The sequence below is a fragment of the Nomia melanderi genome, chromosome 2 (assembly GCF_051020985.1).
Source record: "Nomia melanderi isolate GNS246 chromosome 2, iyNomMela1, whole genome shotgun sequence".
Taxonomy (NCBI): domain Eukaryota; kingdom Metazoa; phylum Arthropoda; class Insecta; order Hymenoptera; family Halictidae; genus Nomia; species Nomia melanderi.
In genome coordinates this window covers 31,120,823-31,145,671 of record NC_135000.1, presented here as the reverse complement: position 1 = coordinate 31,145,671, position 24,849 = coordinate 31,120,823, and the positions used below count along the sequence as shown (strand labels likewise).

The following is a 24,849-nucleotide window of genomic DNA, read 5'->3' as shown; positions in this document are numbered from 1 at the left end:
GTTTCTTAGGAACTCAATAAACGATTTAAAAATTGGCTTTATACATCTTAATTCATTTGTAATATTAAATTAATAGAAAAACTGATGTACATCATTTTAGAATCATTATATATAATTACAATTGAAATACCACATATCGTATCGAAATTATATTTTGACCGATTATCTTTCAAACGGTTTGATTTTTTATCGCAGTCAATTGTTCTGTATATTCAAGATACAACCTTTGCCAACGGAGGTGTCCACCAACGACAGATAATACGTCTTCCAAAAGTTTATGTTTTTTAATTCCCTGTGTAAATTTAATAACGTATTAACAATATCCATCTTTAAACACCAAATAATAGAAAATGACAATCATTAAAAGTAATACCAGTATCAAAGGATCCCATATGCTTTTGGAAGCTGACGTATGGCTTGGACCCAAAAGATCATCTAAGATTAACCTTAAACGTTTCTCTAATCCATCTACAAAAAAAAAATACTTGTGTATAAAACATAATTAATTACTACGATATTCTTGTGATTAGTACCCGGTAGTCATCCTCACCACTGAGGGGCGAGTACCTTCAGCAAGCCACGAAAAATGAAAAAAAAAGAAAAAATCTTTTTATATCTTTTTGGATCTTATCTCGACTTCGAATCAACACCACTGCAGAATTAGTGCCCGGTTACAGACCCGATTTTCGGGTACTAATCGTGAGAATACTGTACAAAGCTAAGACATAAATATTCATATCTACCTTGAGTTAATAAAAACGATACTAAAGCTATGAGCCAATGTACATATTCCTGAGCACTTCCAAGAGCTCTGGAAGCAAGCATCTGTTGTTCCAAGTAGGATACCACACTGGGAGCACTGTGAGGTAATCTTGGATTAGGCAAAGTATTTCCAGCCGTCCTGAGTAATCCTTCTTGTAGCGAAGAAAGAGGTCCTCTGGGAGCTCTACTTCCGGATGTACTAGACGTATTAAAAGAGGCCCAGCGCCATATAGGATCTTGACTATCACCAATCAATAACCAAGTACCTGAAAGTGTTGTTATACTTTCCTTAATACATTTATCAGGGTAACATACTGATGATTCGAACCATAACTATAATTTACGTACCCATTTCTTTATGATATATGTACGCCCTAGCATTAGTAAAAGCTAAATGAGGCATTCCATTATATAAAGTGCAGGATAATAAAGAAGTTCCTGGTACCGCTAAATGCGCAGCGGAAGTGGAAACTATCATTCTACATGAATGTCCTATTTCCCACACGCGAACTGCTCCACAGCTTGAAATAACCATCACCTGAAAGTATATTGGTACTTAACACACGGTGATATAATTTTCATTATTTATTTAACCCATTCGCGCAGAATAACTTGTCAGATTCGTGTTTTTCTTTTTTCCTGTATTTTGTCATGATGTATTAATAAACATTAGTACGTTATATTTTTCGTTTTTCTTTGTAATACCATACCATCGTACACAATTATTTCTACACTGTGGCGCCTAAGCGCACTTCGTCTAGGTAATATACAAAATTACTGCCGCGCGAACGGGTTAAAGCAAGAAGTTTAAAAAATATATTATTATTATTACTGCATTTCCAACTGCATGAACTTTCGCGAGTGGAGCAGGGGGAGCTAAAGGTGGTGCCGGTCGACATCCTTTTACAGGATGAAACGTATGAAGGCTTCCATCTTCCAAACCAACGGCTATAACAGCTGGTGATGCTGCCAAAGCTACAGCACTGTACCCTAAATAAAGATCCCAGGTTGGTTCAGAATCTGTACCCTTGAATACTTGTAAATGAGCTAAACCTTGGCTGTTAGTCACAGTGACAGCGTAATGGCCAGCTTGCTGAGATAACGAGCTAGATGGCTTCAACGGGGGGAGTAAAATCTGATTTATACTTCTTTCGGACGTAACTTTTGGTTTCTTAGTAAACGCAGTCTGATGTAGTTTCGGTGTAGTCTGTTCGCGTCGTTTTAAAGTGAGTGTAGACGTTGCACTGTTAGTATTGGTTAAATTCACTGAAGCAGTAACATTAGGCGCTACGACGTCGTTTCGCTTCTCTATTACAATCGAACTTTTTACTTGACTCGTGAATGTTGGCGTTCCTAGTCTGGTACTCGAAGAATCCCTGATAAATAAAAATCATTCGTTTTAATAGCAAAAGAACCGAAACATTATTGCAACATCAAAAACTGTATTTAAACTCACATTGTATCTGACGGAGGTGGTATGAACATTGGTGTTATCCGCCTTTTACCGTCTGATGTTCTTGTTTCGATTTGTTTATTAATAGGACCTTTCGCAGGAGTTGTGGAAGTAGTGGTAGGCGGTTGTACCGAATTCGTACTTGTCGATGTTTGAGTTGTTTGCGTTGGAGGTGCTGTTGTCTTTAAATTTAGAAGTTCTGGTGCTTCCATGACTGTACAACCACCTTGAACTAAGGGTTTACCATACAAACGTTCATGAAGACTACTCTGTAATAAGATGAAACAAATGCAGAATACTAAAGTATTGTATACTCCTCTTCAAAAAGATAGTCCAGGTGTGCTACCTTTAATTTCTCAATGATTCATGCAAAATTTTATATCTGTAGCGACTAATTTCAAAATATTATGACCTCCAGATATGCGTGTGATGGAAAATAAATCACAATATCGTACAGGTTTATATACAACGAAGAAAAACTATTCCGTACCAAGGCCGAAATGATAGCACAGTCTGTTAATATATTTAGAAATTGTTCAATATTCCGTGATCCATTCACGAACGAACATTACAATTACTATATCATACAAATTTAAAACTATGGCACGTGAAAAAAGGTTGAACGAGTCCGGAAGAAAACAAATTTTTGAATCAAAAAGCTAACAGCAATTTTGTGTGTACCTTCCAATTCACAATTAATAATCAAGCAAATAGTAGACAAATTTGGTGTTAGTGTAAACATGTTAAAAGGCTAAAATTGAAAAAAAAAACCTGCGTTAACGACGAAACATAAAGCAGACTGTCTACAATTTGCAAAAGAAAGAGTGCATTGGAAAAAAACATAGAGAAAAATATTATTTTCAGATGAAAAAAAATCTAATAACTTCATTTTCCAGCAAGATAATGCAGCTAAATTAAAAATAGCACACCTGGGCTGTTTTTTTGAAGATGAGTGTACATTAAAGGATTTACTTACAGTAACTTTAATTTATTTATAGTAAAAAAAATTGAATCCTTACTTGTTCAGCAGGATCTAATGGTTGACCTAATTCCTGTTGAGTAAACTCAATGAGTACAACAGACCCATCCCAAGAGCAAGCTGCTAGACGAAGACCGCATGGTGACCAACTGGCATCTAAGACTGAATGTGTAAACAATTCATGTATCACTACCAGAGGTCTTTTTAATGATGTTAACCATACAGAAAGAGAACGGTCACGAGATCCTATAGCAACGCAACAATACTGTTGTGGTTTAGAAGAACCTGGTTGTTTCTTTTGTAACATATTTCCATTAAATCTCTAAAAGAAACAAACAATGAAGAAATTACACATTTGAGAATAATAAAATAATAAATTACTGCTTTAGTACACCACCAATTTTTGTAGTTTATATTTACATTAATTACATACCACACATGTAACAGCCTTTCTATGTCCAACAAAATCTTTGTCTTGTGTCCACCCATCTCTTTCAATTATTTGTGCAGTTGGGCCACCACCGTTCATAGCATGAGCTGACACCAAATATTGACCATCTGGACTCCAAGAAAGTCTTAATACATGAGTGGTTCCACCGCATTCATCAAATGGTTCGGATATCAATGCTGCTTCTGTCCAATCTGTTGTACGCCATACACGTAATGTTTTATCATCGGACTGAGAGGCTAAATACTTCCCTACAGGATCCCATGTAATTCCTTTTACAAATCCTGTATGACCTTTCAATACAGCGACAATAGCTGGAAATTTTGAAGCATCCCATACTATTACAGTATTGTCTACCGATGCAGAAGCTAACCATGGACTGTGAGGTGCCCATGCTAAATCCAATACATCAGCTTCATGAGATCGTAAAGTAGCTATACAACGCCATGTTTCCACACTGGATTTTCCACCGAATAAAGAACTACCACCTAATCCACCAGACAATCTCCAGATCATAATGAGTTTATCTACACCACCTGATGCTAATAACCCATTATTACTCCATCTAACACAATTGACGCAAGCTATAAAAACATCAAATTTTTAAATATTATATATTTCAATAGAATGAAACATAAAAACTGAAATTATATGAATGAAAATATGTTAAACTATTCATACCAAGATGATTGTCTAATTGACACAACATTTTTGGAATATTTTCATCTAATTCTGCAATTTCATTAACTACGGGTTCCATGTTCCATATGACAACCCTTCCAGAATCACCACCTAAAACGATAAAATCAAAATTCATATTTAAAATAAGAAATAAATAAAACAAAAACAATAAAAACTATTTATAAATAATATGAATATAATGTAAATGTAAATAAAAAATATTAATACCTTGACCACCAGTGGCAAATCTTTTTCCATCTGGATGTATATCCACAGAAAATATTGGATAGCCTACGAGATAATTAAATTTTTTAAATCAGATATTGCAATTATAAAAATTGAAATATATTTAAATAAAATACACAAACCATCGTGTGTAACCCAATTTGGTTTTACTAACTTCATATTATTTTACACAAAACAAAATTTCGTCAATTTAATAATTTTTTTGTAATTTTTAATTCATAGTTCATTTTAAATTGATCAAAAACAAATAGCACTTTTCATTCCGCGTAAATGTAACACTTCTAGAATATCATAACCTTAAAACAAGATATAAACAAAATTTCACTATCGGTAATACATTTAACTTGATTTCTATGAATTTGTATAGAAAAACACTGTCCGAATTTACATTAGCGGTCAAAATACAGAATTGTTTCTGTAATTTCGCGAAAATTGAAAGATTCAATGAAATGATAGGGAGTGTGGAAGTTATTTTGCTTAGCCCCCATTGGTTGATGCCACGAGACGTTAAGGGAAACATAAAAATTCAAATGATACGAATATGAGAACTTTTTCTGTTTTAGTAGGAATACTATATGGATGAAACATTCACACAGAATCTACCGTAAAACGTACAGCACGATATTAAATTATATTTGACAGTTTGTACAATACATTAACATACGTGAAATAGACAATAAAATAATATAATATATATAAATATATATAAAATGTATATACATATTCTTTTATTTTTGATTTTGGTCTAAGAGTAATATATTTTAAGTAAAATTAATATAATAAAGAAATAGTCAAATAATATTTTTTCTGCAAATTCTTGTAATCATTCATTATCATTTTTTACACAATTAATCTCACGATTTGTATGATTATTGCCCTCGAGTAGTTTCTTATAGCGTTCAACTAAGTCACTGATTGAACGTCTCCTTTGTGTTGCCTCTGCAATTTTGTTAGATTTGATAATGATTTTGTCCTGGTTACTTGCACTTTCTATTTCTATTGTTTCACATATATTAAGAACATCTGGTTTCCTTTGGAGCGTGTTTACTACATCTTCTATTTCAGACATGTATTCAAAATTATCATCTTTTGTAGTAGTCAATTTCAAAGGTGTAGTAAAACCTACACTGTTATTGCATATGTTTTTTTCTGATATATTCAAACTGAGTTCCGACATATCATGTATTTCTTCAATTGCACTTGCAATTGCAGTCGAATTTGCTTTTGAAGTACAAGGTATAGACATTACACTTGTATTTGCTGTGAACAGGAAAATTTTTATTTTATAAAAAAAATTAAAGTTATAGTAATTGAATATTTACATACCTGCATTGTTATTTCTTTTTGTACGCATAGAAAATAATCGAGAATATTTTTCTGCTTGTTTAGAAGATAACAAATTGCTTTTATTTAACACTGGAACGTGTAACGACACTTTTTCATTGTCAGTTGTCGATACCGAATCATCAAAAGTAATGTGAGATACTAATAAATTTTCTCTCAACCTTGATCTAAGTGTAATATTATTTGGTTTTAAATGTTCGTATCTTGAAAATAATGACTTATGTACACCTAAAAGACATTTTCTAATTTAATATTGTATACCTTATAGTTTCAACAGTATTATAAATAATATCGGTTCTACCTTCCACTGGAGTAAGCTGTAAATGCTTCAGTTGATCGATTTCTATGTCTGTACAGTTAGTATCAATTTTTATAAGAGGCGATGACATTAAAAGAACATTATTTGTTGTAGGTACTTCCATTTCATTATAAATTTGTGCAATATTATTTTGGTGCAATATATGACATAAATGTTGACCTGTTTCCAATGTTATTGTTCTGATATCCAATAAGTATGTTTGGAATATATTTAAAAATTCCTTCATGTCTTTACAACTTGTCTCTATTTGTAATTGATGCTCTGAAAGGTTTGCTAATGTATTTAATTTTAATGGTTGATGCAACTGAGTTATTACCGAGTTAAATAATAAAATAAAATTATGAAAATTTAATTTGTCATTTGTGTATAATTGAAATAAAAGGCTCTGAAACATGAAATACATTTTCTTTTAACGTCTTGTATATTATGAGATAAATATTAATAGATCTTAGAAAGTTACTTACTTGTATATCATAAGGAAATAATTTAGACATATCTAAATAATTTATCTGTTGGAACTGCTTTGCATCCAACATTTTAATGTCACCACTGTTACTTGATACTATGTTATTTACTTTGTGACTAACTTGTTCAATATTCTTTAAAATTTTATTTTTATTTTGTATATAATTCAAGTACTCATTTATATTTTCTTTCCATTCTGAAATTAATATGCAAATAAATATATATGTGAATTAATAAAAGTATGATCAATGATATAAAATATTTTAAATATAACATTAACTTTGTATCACTTCTTTGTCATTTATGTCAATCAAATGTTTTTGAATTGTAGAATGAACAGGAACGTCATTTATAAGCAGTTTAATAACTTGTTCCCTCTCAAAAATTTCTGTTTTAATATTGTTCAAGTTCTGTTCCTCATTTCTAATAAATAAACAGACAAATTAGAAATCTTATTTATAATATTATAGTGCCAGTGAATAATAGAAGATACAAATGTTACTTCAAAAAGGTTTCAGCAATTTCTTCCATTTCTAATAAAGTTTTATAATGATTTAAAATATTAAAGGAAATCATTGCACTGGTCTTCTTTAAAAATTGCTTTCCTAAATTTGCATCAATTTTTGCTTGAGGTACAAGCATAACACTACAAATACCTGTAAAAATAAACAAATGATTATTAAAACTAATGTTTAATACTAAAATAATTTTGATTGTAAACACCTTACTTGAAGAGGTAATATATTTTCTTAATACCGCTTGTGACAATTTCCACATAATTGTCACAAACTTACTTCCACTTGCATGAAATAAATGAGACACAAGTATATTTGGAAAATTAATATCGCGATTTTCTGCGGATATGATTATTAGAAACGATTTAACATTGTTACGATACTGTGCTTCTGTCTTTTTACAAGTAACTGGCCATTCAATTAACTTTTTAAAACGTTCCGAATCATATATTGTTAATAAATAATGAGATGTGTATAAGAAACCTGCAGTATTAGGTTTATCAAACATATTCTGTAAATAAAATGATTTATTAAAAAATATATACTACATTTTTGGTAAGTGAAATGTACCTCACGAAAATGTTTCTTAAATTCTTCACTGGGTGTAACTTGTTTTAATAATAGGGAAACATTCTGATAAAATAATGTGCTCACAGACATTGTGTCTAAGATAACTGAGGAAGATTCTTTATGAGATCAAATATTTTTATTTCTGTCACTTGTTAATGACACTTTAAAGAGCGTAAAGACATCATAGTTAACAGTTATGCGAAAACATTTGAATTTTGAAAGTTTTTATTTGCTTTGCCATAGATAGAAAATATATAGAATGATACATTGAAAGCGAAAATAGTATTCCAGTCAACTATGTAAATGCAACCCAAGGATTATCATGTGAATCGGTTTCATTTCCTTCTGTACGTGTAAATATTCGACATATGTTAAGAATATTGGAAAATATTGTGGATTAATTGACTGTTATTTTCAACTAATAATTAATCGTGTGATGTAACTATACTTTGAAAGAAATATTTCAATTATCGATCAATTAGTACCGAATTCTTATCATCAGACAATATATATTTACGTAACACGATTTTTGCTAATAATCCTAAGTTCTAATCCCAAAATGGACTTTCAGGTTGTATCTTAAAGACAGCATTTTTGCCACAATCGAGAAATATTTATATTTGATTTAATAATTAATAATTTAACAGATAGCAAATTTACGTAGACATTCTATTTTATTTATATAGTCAAAGATAACAGATCCTATTGCCATCTAGCGGCAAACGTACTATCTAATGCAGTGACAGCAATTTTTGAATACATTTTAAATGTATAATTCTAAATTTCAAATGAAATTGTATCCTGTCATTACTAAAGTATTTTATTTCCCTTGGTTAGCCCAGAATAATATACAAATGTCATTAATATATAGTACTAGCGTATGTTTGGAAATGATCGTCAAATGCAAAATAATTTAAACATAAATTCATAAAAATGGTTTAATGAGAATAAATATAGAGTATACATGAATTCTATAATTTTGTATGACAAGATTTTGATGATTTAAGTTTCAATAATATACAAAATAAGTTCGCGAAAATAGAAAATGATACAAATAACAAGAAGAGTTTTGTTTATATATGTATTACCTTACTATGTACTTATATATATAATACTAAACACTAATAGTTTATACATGACAATTTGATCGAAGGTACAAAGCAATATTATAGTGGCAGTTTTTATTTTATTAGTAAGTATTATTAAACTCTTTACATATTTTTGTCGTTATAATGAATAACTGGTAGAACTTTTAACTTACACATCCACTCATTCAAACATGCGTGACAGACCATTCCGTAACTACGTACTCAGTACTCACAACTATGTCACATGATCCCCAACAACTTATAAGATTAATGCCATTTCTCAGCTGCTTACAAAATCTATTTCTTAACATTTGTTTGGAGTTAAACAAATGTTTAGGGATAACGAGAGACTGTTCTTGCATTCAATTAGAAAACTATATATTTATGTATTGCAACCATAAACATAGGTATTAAAATATTTCTATTTACTGTGCATTAATTAGAAAGCAAATTATAACGTTAACATATTTTATTACAGAATCTGAAATTCAATTAAATTGCATGTATCTATATTAAGATCAAAATTCGAATGCGCAATTCTTTTTTTCAATAAGATTAAAGTACACAATATTATTCACAATTCGTATGCGTGTACCTCATACATGTATATACCTGTGTTTCTCTCATTTGATAATAATTTTAAATGGATTTTTCCCTTACGCCTTATCGAAAAATACACTCCAGTCAATGAATGATTGAGTATGTAACTAAAAAACAAAAAAAAAAAGAAGAAGAAGAAGAAGAAGAAGAAGAAGAAGGAAACACGCATTTTTTTTTTCCTTAGCTGTACTTATTTATGTCCAAAATTACTTGTATCATAAAAACCTCTGCTAAATTTAGGACTCTCTTATAACAAACGAACAGCTTATAAAACATTTAGTTGCAGCTTTATTTTTAGATACGATTATTACTTCGATATCTTACGACTCTTTAAGCACTTTCCTCATTACATGTAGTCTTATCACATACAACTATGTATGACTAAATACATTTTTGTAACTTATTACATCTATCCATACAAATAATATTTTTCCTCTTTCTCTTGTTTGCGATAAAAGTTTACAAAGTGTACTACGAATCTCGTGAAAAAAATTACCGTCAAATTTTTTTTCATCTTTGCAATACCGGTTGCAAATAAATACAGTCTACCGATAAAGAATAATGAAATCAAGTTACATTGATTCTTCCTCATAGTTCTCATATCTCAAACCCACTCTTGTTGCAGTCATTAGCGGCCTAGCTTGAGACCCGAGTCGCATAGTATCAAATGTAATGGCTTCAAGGTTTCAAGCAGAGCTACACTCATTGATTTATTTTGTATGATACAAATCGTTGATGTTTTCGTAAAAATGCAGTAACGGTATGCACATCTGTTACGCTTCTGTGGAGACATTGATTTTTATTCTCACGTTCATATTGAGAAAAAAAAACAGCGCGACGCACAGATTGAAAAGTAGTATTCTTCTTCGACTGATAGTCAACTACCCGCGAGCAAAGAACTTTGTTGCACAGTAGAAGCTTTTCTTAATGTCATGAATGGTAATAAACAATTTTCGTGAATAGCGTCAAGCGTTTTATATCTTCCGATTTGTTGTAATGTTACATTCTCAAACAGTTTTTCTTTTTCTGTCTTTCTTTTTTACAAAATTTATTTAATAATATTCGTTCGGTTCATTGTTAACTTCACAGTTTCTTCTTTATAGATCATATACCAATATTAGACACACATGAAGTCAAGATTATTCGTGATTTGTAAATTGAAGCACCTGTATTTTCGGAGGCAAGCTCGAACGACAAGACAATCGGCTTTTCATTGATGTTTGGATTCTGATGTTTAGGAAACTTAAAAATTTATTATACAAAATACATAACTACAAGAAATGAAACAAGTAACAGAGGAGTGCAGGACATAATTATCCGAAATTAATTTTAAAGAGTTTCAACTTCAAACATCATAGAATCTTGTTTCACATAATAATACTACACTGCACATTGTAAAAAGAATACGACGCTTATGGAAAATATTTGTTCCTTTTTCACGGTATTTCACTTTATCTGTATTTAGCCGAATGCTTCACGTTTCATTTAAAAAGCTGACAACGAATATACATCTATTCTTGAGAAGCCGATTCGTGAACTAAAAACTAAATAAAATAATGTTTTACGAAACGAAAAATATAAAAATTTTGTATTAGCTGACATAAATACTGATATTTTTCAATAAAGCAAAATATATATAAATATATATATGTATATGCGAATGATTTTAATTGTAGTAATATTTAAAGAAAAGAGTAGAATATACACTGACACATTGAAAGGAACCAAATTTTTTAGAATATTCATTATCTCTTCAAATTAATTGTATTTGTTAAATACAAGAAAAATATATGCTATTTTACTTTGAATATATTTCATAATAAATCTATGTGTACGTGGGGATTATTAGAAAAGTGAAGCCTAAACAAATGCGATGTGTGACATTTTGTTTAATTTACAAAATTCTTCCATATGACTTGCAATGTATCATATATATCTATATTTCTATATATCTATATATAGTAATAATAGCATTATCATACAATTTTATGCAGATAAAAACACACATATACGTGTAACATTCTCTAAATTTGTTGAAACAATACTATTTTATGCATAATATGTTCTAGGTATCTTCGAATTAACGTATTTTAGAAAACAGTATGTTATGTATCATCAAATTTAGTTCTGTAGCAACCGACTATTGATTAATAATTATAACCCAATCAGATTTATAATACAATCAATGTAACCGTTACAAATAATAATTATCTTAGTAAAATCTTATGTATATATATATGTATATATAAATATGCACCTGAATGTTATTTCTGTAAACAATGAATACGGTACACAGTGTATGGTTATATTCCGTCATCATCGAATAATTTTAGTGTATTTTTTAAAAATTTGTAATAAGTTCTTATTAAATATCGACATAAAAATTATTTTTATTACATTAAATAGTATTGTTCAGCACACACTCACTTGTTACCCACAACAGAAGTTTTAATCCTATTAAAACCGCATAACAGACAAACAATTACCACGTTTCGGGCTTACCTCCTTAACAAGAATGTTATATTGTAATCTTGGCTTTAAAAAGTATATAATATTGTATATCCGTTTCAGTCATGGTACATTTTGGGGAAATTGTAGATCAAAAGATACGATAGTCTCTGTAACAGAATGTTTCTCATTGAGATGTGCAGGAAGAAAATAACGAAGACGACTGATAATTCAGTCCTGCATTTCTTCTGGTATTTCATGAGGATTAAGTATTCCTGGAACTGCCATTTGTTGCCGTCTTTTCTCTTCCTGAGCCATCCGCAAAGCAGTTTCTCGCTCTTCTAAATAGAGATCAGAGTCGTCTTCGCCAGTGTATTCCTGTAAAAACGAACGAAATATATGAAATAAATTTACCTTTTTTTCCCCAACACAATTGGAAAATAATAATAAAGAAAAAACCTTATCAACACTTACTCTAATTTGAACAAGAAAATCTCTAAGATGTTCTTTGAATGCAGGGATATCTTGGTCAAGATTAAATAAACCTTGTACAGTGATTTTTATCTGATTATCAGTCAAATGTGGGAATGCTGCTTTAAGCAATCTTGCAACAAATTCTTGAACGTATAATACATTATCTGGTACAGGTCCTAGTGGTACCTGAATTCGCCCAAGTTCAACCAATGAAAACATATATGCCAGGATAGTGGCATGCATTGTAAGGCCTATATATTCATATGAATAAATTAGTCGCTTAAAGACTACAAGAATATTCAGCTCACAATTTATTATCTTTAATAAAAATTGTTATATTTACCCGCTATATGAGATGTATCTGTAACTACACTAAATATATGTTGAAGAATATCTGTGAAATATGTTCGGTAGAAACTTTGAGCTGCCGGCTCGGTTTCAACATTTTGTAGAAGTTGATAAAGTATTTGTAACCCTGTGTCTGCAACATTTCTCATCGTGTGTTTGAAAGCCCAAATTATAGAATCGAGAACAAGTTTGAATTGTGCTGGCGGGATTACAAGAAATGCAGGAAAACAATATACATTTACAGCCTGAAATAAGGGAAAAATAAAGTATTGCTACATCTGCGCTTCTGTAAAAAGAAGAAGATAATAATGATTAGTGTTTTACATAGGTACCTGTAAAAGTAAAAAGAAATTCGTTCTATGTTCTGGGAATTCTTCAAAATCTTTGTTAATCATTTCTAAAGTACACTCGAATACAGCATCAAATATCTTCGGTACTTCAGAGGTAATGTGACCTTCTAATTTATTTACGATGGTGGCCATCGCACTCAATACCTCTGGTTCTCGAGCACAATGAACATCTGTTTTTTGGTAATCCAATAATACTGCGTCTAGCAGTGGTGGTATAAAGTTTTCTAAAACCTATGATCATCGGTAACAAATTAATCTTGGAAAAATGATGATATTTTAGCAAATGTGATATAAAATTTACCATTTGTCGGTCGGTTGTCCTACTGACCCAATCTGAGATCAATTTCAATGTTTCTTTTTTAACTACTCTCATACTTTTAATTAAAGATTGTTCCATTACTATTTCACCATTCAGCGCTATTGCAGCACTTATGTTTTCACTCATAACCTACAAAATGGGCAACATTTATTTATTTATATATATTATATATATATATATATATGAAAATATCACATATAATATTATACAGTTATAAAATCACCTTATAAACGTTCAACATATCTAAATATATTCTTCCTAATTGTATCACGTATGGATGCCCGAGAGCTTTACAAGCCCTAACATTTGTTTTTAAAATGCTACCAAGTTGTTTTACAGCTTCTTGGTCTTTCAATATATCTACATTCTAAAAAATAACGATTTTTCATTAAACAAACAAAGCTTGAGAAACTGCAGAGAAACGTATCGCGCATATTACTTACTTTAGATGCTTGACTTATAATATCATCCCAAACTTGATTTGGTAGAAGCATATATTTTTCTATCAATTGTTCTTGAATTACTGTGTCTGTCTGTGCACTTATCATATAACCAACTGCTTCATAGAAGGTATGTACCTACATTTCAATTAAACAAAGATTTGGTAACAAGTATCTTCGAACTATGTAAATGTTTGTCTTTGCTAATCTTTTTTTATTTTACCTGTTGTGTTTGAAGGTCACATATGATACTACTAATGGTGGAAAGAATTTCTTCAATAAATGGTACTGATTCGCCTAACTGTACTGTTACAAAATGTCGCCTGCACTTTAATGCTATTTTTATAAATGTGTCACAGGCCATATCTTGCACACCATCATGTGTTTCTATAACAAATATTTATTAGTACCTTGAAACATGTTTAACACATTCAGTGCTGCGTGTACCAAATTCGGTACACTGTAAAATTCATTTCATAGTGTGAAAGTGATGTTTACATCGTCGATAAATATATTACAGAGAAACAATTATTAATATCGCTATTACATGCAAACAAAATTAATTTTGACTACACTTTTGCATTGCATTTTCTAACTTTAATATTTATCGTATTGATAAATAAATATTCAATTCACGAAGAGCTAAAAAATATATAATTCTTACATATTTATTAAACTCTTTACCGTACACCAGTTTAGGTACACGCGATGTTTTATGACTCTTTATTCAAAACTGGCTCAGCACTGAACGTGTTAACAGAAACAAAAATGCTGACTTTTGTAACTGCATTCTCATAAAAAAAAAAAATATTCTTACCATGCATGAATTCAAATAATTTATTTACAACAGTCTTTAAAAATTTCCAATGTGCTCTGAGAAATCTTGGATATTGCCCAACTACATACATAATATTGCTAGCGATGATAGCTTTATTATCTTTGCCTTTTTTCTGCTCACAAAGACCAAGGAGGTCCTTGATCACAGTCACTAAAAAGCGTTTCTCATCTTCTTCGTGCATAGCACCCGAAATACTACCTATTGCCCAACATAACTAATAGAAAAATGATAAAAGTTGTTAGTTTAAAATAATACTTCGAAAATATTTTATCATAATATTTATAGTTCACTTACTGCATTGAGATTCTTCCAAGACCATTCTGTCCCATTCACTTGATTTTGTAATTTTTCTGTCATTATTCTATCAGTATCCACGTAATCAAGATGTGTAAGATACACAAGGGTCTCCCTCATATTTTTATATAAATTAATAGAATCAGTATCCTTCATAAATTCTCTGACAACTTCTCCATTTTCATTCTCTACGACAAGAACTTCTTCTGGTTTGGCCATTCTACTGATCATAATATACCGCACTTTCGTTAAGACTGGACAATAGAATATTCTCCTAGGTGGAATTGCTATAGTTTTAGCCATAAACGTTGGAGCTACGAATCTATACAAATCAATTGCTAATGCACTCCAATATTCCAAACAGATTTTGAATATTTCAACTTCCTCGACTTCGGAAATTAACACAAGATAATGTAATGCTTTGAGCAGCATATCGTTTAACTGTTTCTTTTCTATAAATTGACCGTGTTCTTTCAAACATGTGCATAGAAATATTGCTAGATTTTGAATGAAATTTTGTTCCTGATCTTGACCAGCTGCATACGCTTCACGTATGTTAGTATCATGTGGTAGTATTTGCTCCAATTGTCGCATTACATTAATAAATAACATTAAAAATACGTCATCGTAATTTGTTGCTGTGAGAGCAGCGATTTCAGTTAAACATTTTAACGTGACGTTTCTGAATATTGGTACATTTAAGAACTACAACAGAAGGTAGGATGGTAATTATGTTAGTTTTTAACACACACAGATATGTATAAAAAAAAAAAAATAGATGATTCAGTTACCTTGAATACTAAAGTATTTATTAGTTTTGTTTCAAAAATATATCCAAGGGGAATCCAATTTAAAAATTTTAAGAGAGTTTCTAATGTAACAGATACTAGTGGAATATTTTGCGAATTATCCAGAACATATTGACAAAGTTGAAATATTTGAGAAAATTCGCTACACATTGTATCCTTCAAATGTTTTGCTTTTGTCTGTGTCATTTGACCACTAGAAAAGTCAAATACTTCTTCTGACAATAATTTCAAAATTGTCATATTGTTTTGACAAAGACTTTCGTTTGTTTTGCTTGCCCCAACAATATCGCCAATAAAAGATTCCCAGTTTTTTGGCCATTCTCGTTTTAAAACCTATGAGAAACAAAACATGCCCTGTTAATATAAAAAGTAGCAGTCGTTTTCTTTCATTGGGAAAAAAATTCATGTTTTTACTTACCTGCACTAAAATCATATTAAGTTTGTTGAGGTAAACTTTTTGCGCTTCCATTGTTTCTGGATCGCTGCTTGTTTTTATGATAAGGCCTACAATGTACTTTTTTATACCTTCACACTGATTTCGTGGTAATACTTTCCACCTTGTCTTTATTACTTGCTCCAATATTTGTAAAGCATAATACTTTGTTTGTTGATTCTGTATAAAAACAAACGTGTATCGGTAGAGAAGAGTTATGTTTCCAATGGACATATAAATAAGATGAATAACGAGTAGAAATAGGTAAATTACCTGTGAATATTCTAGAATAGTATCTACACGTGTCCATGCATTTGGATGTTCCTTAAGTGTGGTTAATACTTCCTGTGCAAGTTTTTGTTGCTCACCTATTCCAGTGTACATACAACCTACTACATTATCGAGAAGCGTTATATCAAGCTTCTGATTAAAATCCAAAAGCTTGGATGCTTGTTCTGCTAGAGTTGTCATTATTTATTGTAAAGTGTCCAGTTTTCATACACTCTATCTGAAAACAATTAACTTCTATACAATCGATTAAGGTCAATTCAAATAAACTGTATAATACACAAACTAATAAACAGATCTGAACGTTAGAAAGTACCGTACATGTTTACAATGATATTAACGTGTAGCTAAGATTGGAAGGTATTTAAAAAAAAATCAGAATTTTGTAAAATTCAATAAACCAGATATTTTCGTTGTTAAATTTAACGGTATAGTCAACATGTAAAAACATACTATGAGTACTGATTTTTTACGAGTTACTTCGTTACTTCTAATAAACATTTGCACTAAATTACTGTAATTTCGCAAAAAAATATAGGCATACAATAGGAATTTAGAGAAGGTAGCAACATCAACTAATTGTTTTGTTTCAGCACGAGAATTATTTTATTGCGGATCGAAACGAAGTTCGGGAGACTGAAAAAAAACCAAACATGGTATAAAGAATGAAACCGAATAGAAGCAACAATAAGCAAGGAAATCGCAGTTAACGTGTACGCGAGGGAGGTCACCGCACTGCGACCGCTCGACCTAACCTACATTTGACAATTGCAAAGAAGGTTATGTAGAGATTTATAGTGCATGATGTTTGTAAATCAAGTGCGAAAAAGTGTTTCACGTGGTACATTTGATCGTGTACAAAGGAACGACGGCAGTTGCGTAAAAATATCGTTAAACGGATCATTGCGTTTCGTTGGTTTTTGTTGTCCGGGTGCACTTTACTCATTGCGTCGTTATCGAATGCATAAAAGTGTCGCAAACGACATTTCAACGTACCGCATCGACTCCCGCACGTGGATTCTCGACTCTTAAGTAAAAAAAACACACGTCTCGCACCAGCAATCACAATCTCTCGCAATAAATCACAAGCAGAAAAAGGCCAAACACACAACAACCGCTGATTCCCGCGCGCGACCAATTTCGTTCCTCGTTTCACACACTCTCGCTGTTCCTCACCGTCTCGTTCTCACTCACTCTCTCTCTCTCTATCTCTCGTACGTTCTCTCGCTTGCCTCTCCTGTCCCTGCTCTGTTTCCCGACGATCGTCAGCGAGGAGTACTTCGTACGCGTAAATGTACGATACCCACCGAGGCCGTTCTTCGTCGTAACCTTCCTTTTTAAATCTCATACGTTATTTCTTCTTGTTCCCTCTACAACTATCAACGAGAAACGTAAAAAGTGATCACGTTACGTACTCCTTAAACCCAACCTAAAGATTTTCGAAAATAATAACAAAATGGCTGAACACGTTAGGCGGACCATTGCGGAGAAACGAGTCGTTCCATTGGTCCTAACGATCCGTTTTCACCAATCAGAAAAATTCTAGCGAGTGTTTCTAAAACGTCGCGAATTACGTCACGTGATGTCATGCAACACGTGTTCTCCATTTTAACTCGAAATCTACTTAATGTTTCGCACGAATAAATATTTTTCATTCGTCTTTTCGATTCATAACTTAATTGTTATCTGCCTGCGCGACCGTTCGTGTTGTTCCCGTTTCCTTCTACTTCGGCTCTGCATTACCGATACGGTGGAAATAACAACAGTGTTCCTTGCTGTTTATTTCTTTACGATCCACCAATTCTGAGACGAAGAATCTCTGCAATATACTATCCTCTTTGCAAACATACGGCATTTCACCGTTCTATTAACATTTCCTTGAACATGCGTGTCAGTTTTGTCGACAGCTTTTTCAGCTTGACTCCTACATGTTTATTGTTTCAGTGGTGAGACATTGGAAATTGTTTTTCAAATGTAATTGATAGCTGTATTATTAGTTAGACATGTCTTGTCAAATTAAGGGGATCGCGAATTTAATTAAAACGAGTGACATAAAGGATATACTTTTTCGCGAGTCCACTAGAAAGTGTAAGTTGTTGAATTTCTTCGTTTGTCATGTGAAAAATATTGCGAACGTTAACGTTACTGTTTTTCAGTTGACATTCCACAAAATGAGTTACCTCTTCAGAACTGTCTTATATCATTGTCATCGACAGGAGATATTCTTGCTATGGCATTTAATACGAGGATGATTATATTAATGTGTACGTAATACTTCAACATTTACACATATGTTCTTTACTTAATTATGTTTTCATCTCTTTTAATAGGTTCTTTCCACGAATCTGCAAATTTTGTTGCATATACTTTTAACACTTTTTGTATTTTTATAAATATAATTTTACCCCTTCAAATTCTGTGAAGTATTTATTTGTTAAATATTTGCAGTTAAAAACTATGTTACATAGCATTGAAGAAACCTTTTGCCAGTGGATTCTGTACACGAAAACAGTAAGAAAAGTTTATACAAACATAAGTTCTATTCCAGTCTGTTTTTGAGTTATAATCAGCTTCTGTTTATCTTTACTAATCAATTTATTGTTTTTACACACAGAACTTAGTGGCAAAAGGTTTTCCCAATGCTATTAGACACTCTGTATGACTCGTTCAGAAATTAGACATATAAATATACCTTTTAATTTTATATTAGCAAGATGGGATTCTTTAGAACCTGATGAAACAAAAAACAAATTTCATATAATATGGTACGGGGAAATTACAAAGGAACCAAAGTAAGTCTTTGTTACAGCAACTATCAACTTTGATAGTTTCTTCATTTTTAAAATTTATTTGAAAATATGTTCGTATATTGAAAGTATTTTTTAGCGAATGGGTGACATCGGTGATTTGTTTACCTTTATTATCTTTGGGAAAGGCCAGTGGTGGTATTAATCCAGACTGGACATGTATCATAGTTGGTTTCAATTCTGGTTTCATTAGAGTATACACAGAAGTAAGTCTTATTGTGCCTTTAAAAGTATAATGCCAATTCATTTCATTATTATTAAATTATGTGTTTCATTTAGACAGGTGCATTATTATTGGGAGAGCAGTTACATAACGAACCAGTCATAGGATTAAAATGTCAATCATTTCGTTCGCAGAAACATGCAGGGGATACTGGTTCAACGGAAGAAGTACACGTACTTTACAATAGTGTTATATGTATATTGCAAGGATTTCCTTTATTTTCAACATTACGAGCATGTAGAAACCATTTGGCCCGAGGTACAGGAATGAAATAATGTGTGAAATTAATAGAAATTATATGGACTGTACATGTATATCAATGTATATCATTGTTATAGTTAAAGCAAATTGTGATGATTTGCCACCAGTCACAAATTTATCATATAAGAAGTGGGGATACAGAAATCAGGATATTGTAAATGATTCTGAAGTAATTGGTACTACAACTGTAAATAGTTTTGATCATTTAATGACAGCTTCAATATGCGGTGGATATAATGCATCTTACAGATCTAGTGCACCGCAACATAATTTAGTAATTGCAGCTGGTAAAAGACCATTTGTTGGTTTTCATTATGAATTGGAAGGTGGTACAGCACCAGTGTTGTCTGACGTTGCACTAGCAATGGCCAGCAAATTAGTAAATGCTATTGGAACTGCTGCTCCGTGAGTGTTGCATAATATATTAATGTTATGCATTTAGTATCAGAAGATATATATTACTTGTAAGGAAGCTGTTAAAATTCCTCATTTGAAATATAGTCTAGTAGTAACAGTTAAATCTATCATGTTTCCGTTTATAATTGTTATTAAAAATATTTGTTGTATTTTTTCGTTTAGCTGGTTTAGTTGGGGAAATTCAAAGAACCATGTTTCACCCGAGGTATTAAAATCTAGTACTCATGAACCAGTTGAGCCGATGATCTGTAGATTTGGTTTGAGTGATGTTACACGCGAGGGTTATTCAGTAGTATCGAGCCCAAATAAGATGTTATCAGTAATATCAGATGCAATGGGCAGAGTAATATTAATAGATAATAGACGTGGTGTAGCTGTGAGAATGTGGAAGGGATATCGTGATGCTCAATGTGGATGGATCGAAGTGGACGAAGAAAAACATACGGAAACGAACAAAACATTTAGTAAATTTAAACAAACGTCGTATTTACGTTCTGCATTATTTCTAGTTATTTACGCTCCTAAAAAGGGTTTAATAGACATATGGAGTACCCAACAAGGTCCTAAAATTACTACGTTCACTGCTAGCAAACGCGGACGGTGAGTAATGTGACTGTTTATATTTTTTTTTTCTACTATTTTCGTCTAAACTTGTTAATTTTTTTCATATCGCCACGAAGATTAATTTATATTAATTATGGACTTCTTGGTACAAATGATAATGTACATTTACCGAAAAATAAACCGCGGTATTCGTGTGTTTTTATGGACCCACTGGGAGGTCTAAAAGAAATCACTGTCCCGTTCCATTTTGCCCTTAGTAGTAAGAATGGGAAAAGGGCACGTGATATACATCTCTTAAAAAAATTAAAGATGTTTTTGCGCGAAGAAGAGTTCGATGACGAAAAATTAATATCAGAAGTTCGTAGTGTATGTACAGACCTGAAGACTAATGAAATAGGAGTACAGACGCTGGAAATGTTGATGATAAATAAACATATTACACCTGATGCTTTACTCGCAGCCACAGAGTGTTTTATCAAAAAACTAGATGAATATGGTATATTATTTATTATCGTCATACTTTTGTGAAAGTAATTGAGAACACTGTTATCTGGTATTCGTGTGTTTCAGAAGAAATAAATAAAGAAGAAATGGAACCTACAGTAAAAATACTGCACACATTAACCACACAGTTGCAGCAAGTGATTAAGTTTTATAAATATAGTCAATCACAGCCTGATACTCCAGAAGGAGGTCATACTAACGACGATGATTTAAGCGATACAGAATTAGCCTCAGTTTTATTAACTTCTGAAAGAGAAGTTCACAGAATTTATAAATTATTTAATACAATAAATAATTTTAAATCTACAAGCTCTAAAGGAGAAACTAAAGTAAAGTTCAAAGAAGATGGAAAAGCTTTCTTAAATTTCTTATCTTGTTTTGAGTTTGGAACACCAGGATTGATAGATGTTAAGAAAAATACAAAATCAGAGAAGAAACTTCAAGTTTGTAAGTAATGTAATTTATGACATTGAAATTACATGTTGTCGCATTCACTATTGTTACAATTAAATTTCTTTTTTCACTTTGATTTTCAGCTCAGTTAATATATGAAGGTTGTATGCGTTCAACTGACGGAATTGAAGCTTGGAAAGAGGCAGCTGCGAGCAGTAACATTCAGCCTTTTGCCTTAATGAAATTTGCTTTAATTTACTGGCTGGATAAAAAAAGGGAGACCTGTTTAGGAGCAAAATTAAAACAATTTGTACAACTTTTAACTGCTATTTGTTCAATTAATAGTAAGATCTCAATTGATACATTAATAAGTTGATGAATACAAAATTGTTATTGTCATAACAAATATTGTTATAGATGTTGAAGAAATATGTGTCGAAAATAACGAAGTATCTTTATGGTGGAAAAATGTTCGAACTATTCTCTCGGAGTCCACGAGTCCATTTAATGCACTTACCGCTGCTTTGGCGTGCAGGGCCGTTGCTATGTCTTTAGAGAAACACAAGGAAAAGAAGAATAACAGTGAAACTGAAAACAATAATTGTAATGAAGAGGACGTTAATAAAAATGAAAATAATTCAATAGAAATAAACGAAGTCGGAGGGTTTGTATCCAATACAAGATCAAATGACGAAACATATAATTTAACAAGTGAATGGGAAAATGTAACTAAAGATAATTGTCAATTTACCTTGCACATTGGGAATCTCGAGGATATTACGATTTTGGACGCTATTGTGAGGTAAATGGAATACCATTGGATACAATGTTATCGTTTAAGAAGTAAGTATGAACTGTAATGCAAATAAATCCTTTCAGCCAAAAGCCTCCTTCAGATGACACGACACAATTTTTTGCTTTGCCGTTCACTAAATTCGACATTTCATTAAACTCAGTTTTGTCAAAAGGAAAAGGTATATCTTTAAAAATGAAATACATACAGCTACCACAAATAATACCAGTTTATTTATTTATTACTTTATTCAGGTTCTGTGTCAGAGATTGTTGCAAAATGGATTGTTTCAACCGGTATTGATCCAGCACAATTAGTGAATATGATTGATAATGAATTCGATGAATCACAGTTACCAAACAATACGGCGGGAGTAACAAATACCTCCGATGAACCGTGTAATACAGAAGTTACGCAGCATGATACAGAACAACCTTTACCGACAGATACGCAAATTGAAAGTGAAGCAAAGGATGATCCGACTGCGACTACCTATATTTTAGGTAATATACCTTCATATGTTAGTTTCCTTAAGGTTTATATTTAAAGAAATTCTGTTAAATCATTTGAAATTTTCAGAGCATATTATGCTGTTAAAACGTCATTTTCCGTACAGTTTAACAAGTAGCGTTTTATTAGCTAATGTGTGTTGGGAATTTGCAATGTCATGGAACAAAGACATTTCACAGATAAAATCTCTCGAAAGCGCATTATTCGTTTTACAACAAATACCGTTGAAACAAATGAGGAATGGTAAGTGATTCAGTAGTTTTATTACACAACAGATTTTTTATCTTTTATAAATAATTGATGTTTTTATCGAGGTGTTTGCTGTTTGTTATGGTCTGTTCATATAAAAAAGAGAATGGAATTTGTTGCGAAATTAATGAATAAGCTTGGAAAATTACCAAAAGATAGGTTGTACGTATTGGAAGTTAGTTTAACAGATTCACAGATAGTTACATTTTTACAGAATTGTGTTACATTCTTTGAAATATTCATCGATGTAAGTGTCTATGAAATTAACAATGAACATAGTATAAAATCGATTAAAAATCATTTAAATGATGCACATACAATAATTTTACTTTAGTCAGAGGTGTTAGAGACTGAAGGAAAGATTAATAACTTGATTAAGTCGGAAGAATTATGGGAAGGCTGTGCTTCTGGTCCACAACCGTTTGCTGCATTAGCTATTTCTCAATTACCGGCTTGGTACGACCTGTTACTTTTACATGTACAGTTGGCCCACGTTTTGTACATGATGGCATATTTCAATTTGAAAGTAACAAAGCCGTTGAATAATTTATTTGAACCGATGGTACGTGAAAACTTACTGTAACCTAAAGCGTAATGCGTTTGTACATATTTAATCTTAAACTTACACGTAGGTGCAACCATATTTCTTTCAATCTATGACAGATAAAACAATGATTACATGGTACAGAGATGACGCGAGAGATAGTTTGAGAACAGAATTTTTATGTCGAATTATAACTGCATCAATGGATTATATTCACCAAGAAACCGGTGATAGTAAAACGTTAAGTTCAATGCAGGCTATTCAGTGGATGAGTACATGCCAGACTCTTGCTTCCATTTGGAAAATTAATAATGATGAACTGAGAATACATCAAGTTTGTCAACTATATATAAATGGGTTTGATCAATTGGCAGAGGAGGTGGGTTAATTAAGGTTTCATACTTCACTCTATAAAATACATATATTTTGATGACTGGATTTATTTCTTGGCTCTTTTCAGTAATGTGAATATAGTTTAAATTGACTAAGAAGTGTTTAATTAATTAATTAATTATAATTAAATTATAAACGATAAATATCTCGCGTAGTAATGTAGGATTAAACGATAAGAGGTGTTAATAGTTGGTATTTTTTAATAGGTTGTTGCAGCAGTAAACGACGTGGAGAAATTATCGGTAAATCTCTTACCGATCGCAGGTAGGAGGATGATGGCGTACCTTTCGAAAACGCCTAATCTCCTGAGAGAAGTTTCTCGTATAAGTCCTACACTCTCCAAATACCTAGAGAGTCTGGTATATATTATTTGATATAGAATTCATGTCATATATATATATATATATATATATGTATAATTGTAAACATAATTAATTTATTTCAGAACGCGCCAGAAGTGATTTGTACAAATTGTTCAATTGACAAAACTATCGAATTAATACGACGAGTTTCTAGGCATTTATCCGAAATGCATCCTGATTATCATCTTGTGCAATTGATGTTAGATGCAACGACCGTCTATGAGAATACGACATGATGTTTAAACGATATATGATTTAAATTTATCTTGTAGCGAGAAATATGTTCAATAAATTTGTTTTTGCTTTGAATCTGGTTTC

At 31.7% G+C, this 24,849-nt stretch overlaps 4 protein-coding genes across 14 annotated transcripts; 1 reads left to right on the top strand and 3 right to left on the bottom strand.

Annotated features, from left to right (window-relative positions):
* Nucleotides 1-32: 32 nt before the first annotated feature.
* Nucleotides 33-5,192, bottom strand: Hira (histone cell cycle regulator-like protein). Its single transcript, XM_031983381.2, has 11 exons — nucleotides 4,692-5,192; nucleotides 4,552-4,614; nucleotides 4,324-4,434; nucleotides 3,628-4,226; nucleotides 3,235-3,516; nucleotides 2,219-2,484; nucleotides 1,595-2,138; nucleotides 1,111-1,300; nucleotides 744-1,028; nucleotides 374-468; nucleotides 33-292 (listed from the first exon to the last, which is right to left on the bottom strand). The coding sequence occupies exons 1-11, from the start codon at nucleotides 4,726-4,728 to the stop codon at nucleotides 170-172; spliced, it is 2,595 nt and encodes an 864-aa protein (XP_031839241.1). The 5' UTR covers nucleotides 4,729-5,192; the 3' UTR covers nucleotides 33-169.
* A 108-nt stretch (nucleotides 5,193-5,300) lies between these two features.
* On the bottom strand, nucleotides 5,301-8,468 carry LOC116429895 (uncharacterized). The gene is made up of 8 exons (XM_031983382.2): nucleotides 7,783-8,468; nucleotides 7,426-7,723; nucleotides 7,200-7,353; nucleotides 6,978-7,120; nucleotides 6,697-6,893; nucleotides 6,215-6,617; nucleotides 5,896-6,141; nucleotides 5,301-5,829 (listed from the first exon to the last, which is right to left on the bottom strand). The coding sequence occupies exons 1-8, from the start codon at nucleotides 7,870-7,872 to the stop codon at nucleotides 5,393-5,395; spliced, it is 1,968 nt and encodes a 655-aa protein (XP_031839242.1). The 5' UTR covers nucleotides 7,873-8,468; the 3' UTR covers nucleotides 5,301-5,392.
* Nucleotides 8,469-8,948: 480 nt separating this feature from the next.
* On the bottom strand, nucleotides 8,949-18,321 carry emb (exportin-1 emb). Of its 9 annotated transcripts, none has more exons than XM_076364820.1 (14): nucleotides 17,688-18,321; nucleotides 16,497-16,727; nucleotides 16,209-16,403; nucleotides 15,773-16,123; nucleotides 14,982-15,686; nucleotides 14,667-14,901; nucleotides 14,073-14,236; nucleotides 13,853-13,987; nucleotides 13,633-13,776; nucleotides 13,392-13,538; nucleotides 13,073-13,321; nucleotides 12,736-12,985; nucleotides 12,393-12,643; nucleotides 8,949-12,296 (listed from the first exon to the last, which is right to left on the bottom strand). In XM_076364820.1, exons 2-14 carry the CDS (start codon nucleotides 16,692-16,694, stop codon nucleotides 12,150-12,152), a joined length of 3,171 nt encoding a protein of 1,056 aa, XP_076220935.1. In that variant the 5' UTR covers nucleotides 16,695-16,727; nucleotides 17,688-18,321; the 3' UTR covers nucleotides 8,949-12,149. The 9 variants fall into 9 exon arrangements, with proteins under 9 accessions (XP_076220935.1, XP_076220933.1, XP_076220936.1 ...); XM_076364818.1 differs by having other exon boundaries at nucleotides 16,497-16,731; nucleotides 17,706-18,321; XM_076364821.1 differs by having other exon boundaries at nucleotides 16,497-16,731; nucleotides 17,744-18,321.
* Nucleotides 17,717-24,840, top strand: Rab3-GAP (Rab3 GTPase activating protein). Of its 3 annotated transcripts, none has more exons than XM_031983369.2 (20): nucleotides 17,717-17,902; nucleotides 18,456-18,599; nucleotides 18,668-18,775; nucleotides 19,222-19,303; nucleotides 19,398-19,524; nucleotides 19,598-19,799; nucleotides 19,880-20,207; nucleotides 20,382-20,819; nucleotides 20,900-21,279; nucleotides 21,354-21,734; nucleotides 21,824-22,024; nucleotides 22,098-22,482; nucleotides 22,560-22,654; nucleotides 22,728-22,976; nucleotides 23,053-23,226; nucleotides 23,298-23,479; nucleotides 23,567-23,794; nucleotides 23,865-24,155; nucleotides 24,376-24,528; nucleotides 24,615-24,840. In XM_031983369.2, the coding sequence occupies exons 2-20, from the start codon at nucleotides 18,515-18,517 to the stop codon at nucleotides 24,765-24,767; spliced, it is 4,242 nt and encodes a 1,413-aa protein (XP_031839229.1). In that variant the 5' UTR covers nucleotides 17,717-17,902; nucleotides 18,456-18,514; the 3' UTR covers nucleotides 24,768-24,840. The 3 variants fall into 3 exon arrangements, with proteins under 3 accessions (XP_031839229.1, XP_031839231.1, XP_031839232.1); XM_031983371.2 differs by having other exon boundaries at nucleotides 17,720-17,805; XM_031983372.2 differs by lacking the exons at nucleotides 17,717-17,902; nucleotides 18,456-18,599; nucleotides 18,668-18,775 and adding an exon at nucleotides 18,801-19,022 and having other exon boundaries at nucleotides 19,126-19,303.
* Nucleotides 24,841-24,849: the final 9 nt, after the last annotated feature.